Raw genomic sequence first — 8,867 nt, 5'->3', positions numbered from 1 at the left:
CCAGTACTCCGTGTAATGTAGCACTCTAAGGGTTAAAGGCAAACAATCACCATGATATATATACCAGTACTCCGTGTCACCATGATATATATACCAGTACTCCGTGTCACCATGATATATATACCAGTACTCCGTGTCACCATGATATATATACCAGTACTCCGTGTCACCATGATATATATACCAGTACTCCGTGTCACCATGATATATATACCAGTACTCCGTGTCACCATGATATATATACCAGTACTCCGTGTCACCATGATATATATACCAGTACTCCGTGTCACCATGATATATATACCAGTACTCCGTGTCACCATGATATATATACCAGTACTCCGTGTCACCATGATATATATACCAGTACTCCGTGTCACCATGATATATATACCAGTACTCCGTGTCACCATGATATATATACCAGTACTCCGTGTCACCATGATATATATACCAGTACTCCGTGTCACCATGATATATATACCAGTACTCTGTGTCACCATGATATATATACCAGTACTCTGTGTCACTATGAATATATATACCAGTACTCTGTGTAATGTACCACCGGTCTCGTCATTGACAATCAACACTATCTCACCATGATATATATACCAGTACTCCGTGTAATGTACCACCGGTCTCGTCATTAACAATCAACACTATCTCTGTATGATAATAGGAAAACTTGAACAAAAAATAAATTGTTATCCAACAAATCTGTAAGCAAAGCAGGTACATAGAATTAATATATAACACAAAATAAGATACTGTTTCAAACAGTCTTTAACTTTCTACAATAAATTCTAACAAACAAACTGGAAACGAAGGGCCAGGTGAGCTAAAAATGAAATCATCTCCAAATAAGATCTCTACTCCTACAAACTGTAAACAAACTTATTTTAGCTCAAACAAATGTTAGCGTATCATCAAAACTGAACAGATTAACTCATTGATGAATTGGCACACTCGCATTATATGTAATAGAAAACAATATACAGAAATTTACCAAGGTACTAGTGCAATCCTAATTTATCTCATGATTTAGAGCACGAAAAGCGCAAAAATAGACTAACGACTAAAGCATGTATCCTGACAGTATTCTACATACTGTATACCAGGAAAGGTTTTGCCTAGCGAATCAATTTTCGCCCAGAGTTAATTTCGCCCTTCACATTTAGTGACAATGTTTATTATGCTGTTTACCTATATATGCTGTAATGATAAATTTTACCTGATTACGGAGAGCGGAAAAGGCAAATCTGAAACTGCAGCAAAACATTTCCTAGTAGACAGTATTGTAAATCATATCATTATCAAAAAGTAATGTTAATATATGAAAACTTTGAAGTCAATCATAGGCCTTTAAACAGAAGATATTTGCTTAAGCACCAATTAAGAATTAATTTAATACTATGTTCACTGTTATATGTATCTCAAGTGTATTTCCAATAAGTGCCCCTTCCACTTATATCTGAAAAAAGAAATGCTTTTCAGTTCACCACCTCTCTTCAATTCTGGTTTCCCTCTAGTAACGTAGAAAGTATGTGTATTTATCCATCAATAAGCCCATGTCTGTTAATGGTATCCCTACTTTTTAAGTTTATAGGGCAAATATGGTACATTTATTGCATTTTATCATTAGTACATGAAGTCAACTCTAGCACTTGTATAACTAAATAGTATACAGACAAATATAATAATTATATAGAACATTTTTCTACTTCAGAAAATCTATAAAAAATGTTTAACTCATTTTTACCCCTGAAATTTCATAATGAAATATTCCAATCTTTTATTTGGAAGAGTTCAAATGTGTCTTCAGGGGTTAATGAGTTAAGGTGCAATTATGTCTGTTGGTGGTTTTGAAGTTAAAGCAATTTATACCATATACCGATTACCGGGTAAATGTCTTTATCTTACAATATTAGATGACACATCTTTCCTACATCCTCATTGATCAGATAGCATAACTGAGTGAAGGTGAACTGTGATATTGACTCTGTGTTACTTTTTTTAGAAACAGCAGGTTAATATTCACTTTTATGATGTCGTTTTAATTTCTTGGGTTTTATTGTTTCGAAAGAAAAATAATTGTTTCTGCAAAAATTTAGAACCATTAAAAAAATACCATTTACAAGTACTATGTAATTTGATGCCTGAAAGCCTGCTTGAGGCAATTTCACAGAATTATTTTAACATAAAAATAGCCATCATTCTTCTATTAATTACAATTTGTATATTACAATAATAAGTTTTACATATAAATGTACACAATGTTTTTCCTATTAAGAAAATCTTACAATGTTATTTTCAAAATACACAATATATTTAGTTAAATATGATTAAAACTGTTTTCCTATATGATCATACTGTATTCTAGTTTAATATATAATTAAGGATTACATAATTATATGCTACATTTACCTTATTATAACATTTTGATCGCCATTTTAAGAGTTCCTCCCTGCTAACAATATTTGTTTGTTTGTGTGTTACGTCCTATTAACAGGGAAATGGCAACAACTGGTTCACCCATTGTCAGTATAATGTGACCAAGCGGAATGCTGTGCTGGGTGCCTTCGGCATGGTATTTCAGTGAGGTACCACTATAAAGTCGGCATCAGATCTGCGCTATCACAAGGAGGCAAGCACAGCAACATACCCCGTCTCCAGCATTCATACACACTTGTACGCTTACACAACACACATAGATGCACGTCCTTAATTACCTTAGCTGTTAATAGGACGTTAAACAATATAAAACCAAACCAAACCAAACCTATTAACAGCTATGGTCAATTAAGGATGTGCCAGGCTTGGGTGGTGGAGGAAAGGTGGAGTACCCAGAGGAAAATTAAACCAGTCTTGTGGCCAGTACTAAGTGACTGCCCCATGTAGGCCTGAAACTGCAACCCAATGGTGGGGGTTAGTGATTGTAGATGGTCATGACACCTCAACCACCCGGCCACTGCGACCCAGTGGTAGGGGCTAGTGATTGTAGATGGTCATGACACCTCAACCACCCGGCCACTGCGGCCCCATATACTAGCAATGTAAACCTTCTTTTATAAGTGGTTATCAATGCATTCCATTGGTAACACTTGGAAAATTCTCAATGATATCCAAAATTATACTAAGTCAAATGACTAATATATAATGATAATCATCCCTTCATGTTCAGATAAACTAAAAACAACATTGATCACATGCATGACTTATAATATCCATCCAATATATCATCACCTTAGTCATATTTATAAATAGACTCAAGTTTGGAGTTCTGCCCTTTCTTTTGAAAGGTGTTTTTTTTGGTGGGGGAATGGAAAGGGGGATGATCAAGGCTGACCATGAAAAATTTACATTATTATTCAAACCTTTCCTGAATATCAAATCTTTCTCAGCGTCAGATACCCACAGCTGATTTCACTTCATTACTCAATCATCTGATTAGTGAATATGGAAGCTAAATCAGCCCTGAGTAACCAACGATGCTCTTTCCCAAAGTCATAAATTAAAATTCATGTTAGAAATGATAACATTTTGTCATTTAATTTCCCAATAAACCAAAACAGCAAGGTACCAAAATATTCCGTAATTGCTTCAATTTTTGTCCAATGCAAGTAGATCTTACTCAAATTACCTATTGCCAGTATTGGAGAGAAAATGCCTTTTTGGTGGAGAAAAAATATGGAAGAAATGAGGTGCGTAGAAATGGCAAAGAGGTATTTTACATGGAGACTGTACGAAGGCATCGAAAGGCGTTGACATGGAGACCAAATTGTTAATCTTTTTTTGGTTCATTTCATCTTTTTTTTTTTAAAGCTCTGTTAGATTTCGTTTTATTTTCAGAAATGATTTATCAACGCTAGTGTAATGCCAGAAAATAATGTTTCCAATACATATGTTAAGCTTTTTGTGAGTGGTGCAAGGATCCTTAAATGCTGACATTGTATCTACACATCATCATAGAACATGGCACATGCATATAACATGTTGATACTAAAACCTTTAATCTAGCTATGGCTAATGTTTAAACCATTAAGGCAGGTCGTATGACGACTGTAATCTTGAACGTGTCCCTTTTGTCACCGATCTTGTAAAGCGGTTTGTCTCCATGGAGACTGGTATATGGGATGATGTCACTGATGTTGAACAGTACATGATTGTCGTCAAAAATACAGGTCTTTGTCAAGCCTCGTACAACATACTCCAGACCTTCCTCTTCCCCAATCACCATCACACTTATTTTCACCTTCCTGGTCTCTGAAGTGTTTGATGTAACCGTCAGTCTCACAGTTTTGTAAAGCACTTCATCGATTTCTCTGTTCTCAAGCATACCAATCATCATGCACTTTTTGAAGGTGACACCCTTTGGGTAAAGGTCAATGTGCCAGTCCCAGTAACAACTATCGTCTTCCTCACATCCTGTGACTGGGGTTGAGAAAAATGCCCCCAAGACATCACCAGGAGTTATCTTCGCTACCTCTGGCACAACCATTTCTGTGCACCAGGAATCGCAGGTGTATATGCGAGGAAGATCATATCTGGCTGCAGCACTCCACTGAGTTGACAGGGTTCTTGATGGAGAAATGTTAAGGAGTTCAGCACTTTGGTTGTTTGATGGTAAACTAGAAAAATCACCCGTAACATTTCTACTGGTTGACGGAATTTTAGCACTATGATGATTATGAACTGATCCAAGTTGATGATCAGAACAGGTCAATCTGTCTTTGCTGCCGTCAAGAGGACTTTCTGTTGAAATCTCTCCAACAGATCTTCCTTCACATTGTAAAAAGTTACTGTATGATGATGATGATGAGGACGAGGACAATGATGATGTGCTGCTATTGGTAGGATTAGTATTAATATTTGTTTTGTTCTGATGAGCAAGATTTCTTTGAGCGATATGGACTTGTAAAGCTGCCTTTATCGGAGATGCTAGTATATGGGGGAAGTTCTCCACCAAACCGTCGTCTTGTAGCGACTGGAGTTCACTGTAGGTCATGAGAGTGAATCGAGTGTGTTTTCCTATAGTCCTCACAACAAACTGTACCGCGGAACTAACAGACTTTGCAGATTCACTCGAATCCTTGATGACAAGTTTCTTCATAACCCACTTTTTAATAGCTTGATACAATGATAACTCACTTTTTACAACAACGTCTGGGGATTGGAAGAAATGTACAAGGATTTCCGCTGAAATGGACAAGAAGTCGTCGGTTTGGATGACAAATTGGAAGTTCCAAACAATATATTCTTCGCACACACGCTCCAACTGTTTGTGTCCACACATAGTGGCATATGTGTACCAGGATAAAACCCGACTCGTGTGTTTCGTCGCCACACAATGCGAACACATGTAATCGATACAAAGGGACGTAAGGTCACCAATGTTGTATTTGTCTGCCAGAGACAGGATTGGCAAGACGGTCAAATGACTCATGTGTATTCGGCCGGTGTATAGGTAATGTAAAAAATCTCCAAACACCTCAACACACTCTGGATCCTCTTGTAACACGATCTGGTCCTTGTATGACTCCGGCCATGTTGGACTGGTCAGCATCGTTTTGAGCACATCACTGGAGATGCTCAAGATGAGTTTGTGGGTGTGGAACACCTTATCTCCAACCACCAGCTGGAGGTCACTCATCTCTGGGTCACAATACAGGGTACTCAACTTCTGTATGGTGGAGTGCGAGTTGTCCATCTGTTGGCCGTACCCCCAGCACGAATTGATTGGACGGTAGGAGTCGCAACCTGACATAATTTTGTCTCAGCTGCTAGACGTCTAAGTTGCATCAATATTCAATATGGCATCTTTTTATGTAACATCTGAAATGAGATGAAAAAATGTTGCTAGTCAATTTATTTGAAATAATGTTACGTATACATTTCCAGCAAAGATGATGAGTTTTCAAGAAATGTCAGTGAAAAAAATCTATCGAAAAATGACCAAAGATTTCATGGAATTTGGTGAAAAAAGGAACTGTTCAAGTTATGAAGTTGTTTTCAGTATCTTTAATTCACCTTCAGCTGTCTCCGAATTGGCAGGTGCTCTTATAATTAAAGCCCCTTGTTTGCTGGGGGGGGGGCTATTCCCAAAAGAGGAAAGTTCTCCCCTTTTTTGAATACTCTGACTTGGGGAGTGGGGGATCTAGTATGAATCGAGCATACTAAAGCAATTTACATTTCCCCTACCGGCACACTGTAATGATTTATAAAAAAAGGTGCCCTTTGGTGTTAATTTTGGAAAATGAAAAGTGACCTTGACCTTGACCCAACAACCCTGACCCTCAAACTTGTCCGAGATATTATGGTTCTTTATAATTGTGTGAAGTTTGTTCCAAAATCCGTCAAGAAATAAAGCCGCTAGAGTGCTGACAAGGATTTTCTAAAAATAGTAACAGTGACCTTGACCCTACAATACTGAAACTCAAACTTGTCCAGATATTATGATCCTTTGTATTTGTGTGAAGTTTGATCAAAATCCCTCAAGGAATGAAGCTGCTAGAGCGCTGACAATCATTGGTGTTACATACTTACGTACACAGACGGACGGAGAGGCAAACTTTAGTCCCCCCCCCCTCCCCCCCCAGTTTCACTGGTAGGGAACTTATAACTGGCTCATAATAATCTCCTTTACAAATACAATGTAGTTTTTAATAGGATGGAGATATTCAGAATGGCATGTCAACATTCTCTCTTTCCACAGGCAGAATTAAAGTTATTTATTTATCTCTGCCAAAGAAACTGCATTGATAAGAATGCCAACACAACAACACAAATCATACCTGTAGGGAACAGTGTTTTTTCTATAATAGAGTAGATTTGGTTTGTACATGTACTTTATAAGATTGATATAGATGTACTCTATATCAGTGTCCATTACAGTACCTATCCTATTAAATCTCATGATTTTTTTAGTAATTGGTCAATTTGTAGCATAACTGTATATGATATGGCCCATAAAGGTCGAGGAAATGATACATATTGTTGGTTATTTTACACTTTTACATCAGTACATAGTGCAGAGATACGTCTAACAGATATTTATTTTACGGTACTCATAGCTACCTTTATTAATAAAACTTCAGATTTAGTCAAACCAGAAAAATATTAAAGTGATGTGTTATTTATAGACACAAATTTTGCCCCTGTCGCAGGAATCTGTTTAGTAATATATGTGGTTTGAAAAGATTTTGTTGACATTTTATCATTGCAGTGGCATGGATGCATGATCCTTTCCAACTGTGTATGGAAACCATGTGGGCATGCTCCGGTGTACAATGCCTTTTAAAAACTATCTCTTGCGTGTATAGCATGAACTTTATGACATATCACTCTAACACTAATTTTTTCATTATTTTTTAGTGCTGTATGTGTTTTGTGCATGCTGTGATATATATATATGTATATATTGTTGTTTGCTTGCTAACAAGCTTAAGTAGTACTCTGACTTGTATTGTTCAGTCCCTTAAGCCGTTTTAATTTTCATTCAACATGCATGCCGAGATATTTCGTTATTGTTTGTAATTTTCTATGCATTTTATTCATGTTTTGTCATAAAAATAGCTCTACACAGCTCATGTTTACTGTTTAATGTGGTCAACTTAAAATTAATCTTCTTGTATCTTGTACAGTAAAACATTAAGTAAATTGTACACCCCTTGGTGACAATTTTTACGAAGATACATGTAAATGCACTCAGCTAGAGGATGGTCTGACTATATCAGTCTGTCCTAGCATTTAAGGTTATTTTACGCCTAGAAAACCCCTCTTATAGGTAACAAATTACCTTACTGAATACACTTAATATGATTTAACAATTACAACCAGGACCTGATCATTTATCAGACACAGTATTCACTCTTTTGTATAATTTTTTAGCCCAAATTTCCAGTGTCCATAAGACTTTTTTTGACAGTTCGGCAAACACACACACAAACACATTTATTTTGTTCACTAATACACACTGTTATTCAGCCCCGCATGCTACAGAGCGGGAGGTGCAGACCGGGAGTCCGTACCAGTAGAATTAGTAGAAGTGTCAGCAGTAGTCGAAGACTTATGGTATGACGTCGACAACGATGAGTTAACAGTGAGTAATACACATCTATAAATCTACATTCACTACAAGATGGTTGGGTTCCTTTTGATGAGCATACACATTCAATCCACCCCTTTTAAGTCTACTCCTACAGTGTTAGAGGTTTCATTTACACAGCGAGATACTTTTGACATGCGCTGTGTCGCAGTTGCCAAAATCATATCCGATAGAAAAAAGGCTGACCAGCGGCCTCTTATGTTATAGGAGTACTTTTAAGTCCATCTTTCGGTCATCTGCAGTGTCTGAATTCTTATATTTGAGAAACTTCCACATTTTTTCTGATGATCTATTTGCACCTGTCTTTTCTCCAATAGACCATGTTAATTGGAGTCTTTATCAAATGGTTATATTTGCCTTTACACGGTCGACTGCCTAGGGTGATTGTGTATTCTAATAGATATGGGACACCTGCTTAAGAAGCCTAATTTGTAAACAGCTGCAACCTGTTGATGTGTGGGGAGAGGGGGCGTGCCCCTGGTCAGCAAAATAAAGTGAACAGGAATTTGGGTCAAAGCCATGTCAATCAAATATGTAAACACTTCTAGATAGCAATCGTAGTTACCAGTGTTGCGCCTTAATCTTTCTGGAATCACGATATTAAGTATTGCAGAAGACTCCATGTTATACTCTCAAATGATCGAGTCGCGTCCATAACATCTATAAACATAAACGCTTTTCGCTTTCGACACTTAAGGTTGTTTGAAAGTGGTTATTTGTATGCGACTAGGTAATTGCGGTTACCAAATAGCCCGGATGT

General features: G+C 37.1%; 1 protein-coding gene across 1 annotated transcript; it reads right to left on the bottom strand.

The window, feature by feature from the left end:
* Window positions 1–2,579: 2,579 nt before the first annotated feature.
* On the bottom strand, window positions 2,580–8,857 carry LOC110450833. Its single transcript, XM_021498595.1, has 2 exons — window positions 8,673–8,857; window positions 2,580–5,835 (listed from the first exon to the last, which is right to left on the bottom strand). Exon 2 carries the CDS (start codon window positions 5,765–5,767, stop codon window positions 4,034–4,036), a length of 1,734 nt encoding a protein of 577 aa, XP_021354270.1. The 5' UTR covers window positions 5,768–5,835; window positions 8,673–8,857; the 3' UTR covers window positions 2,580–4,033.
* Between the last annotated feature and the right edge of the window lie 10 nt (window positions 8,858–8,867).

Source organism: Mizuhopecten yessoensis, unplaced genomic scaffold (genome assembly GCF_002113885.1).
Source record: "Mizuhopecten yessoensis strain PY_sf001 unplaced genomic scaffold, ASM211388v2 scaffold5519, whole genome shotgun sequence".
Classification (NCBI taxonomy): Eukaryota; Metazoa; Mollusca; class Bivalvia; order Pectinida; family Pectinidae; genus Mizuhopecten; species Mizuhopecten yessoensis.
The sequence above is the reverse complement of the archived record's forward strand: the minus strand, read 5'-3'. Positions and strand labels throughout refer to the sequence as shown.

Bases quoted from the DNA above. Each gene is read 5' to 3' on its own strand.
- LOC110450833 (XM_021498595.1), bottom strand. From the start codon at position 5,767: ATGTCAGGTTGCGACTCCTACCGTCCAATCAATTCGTGCTGGGGGTAC.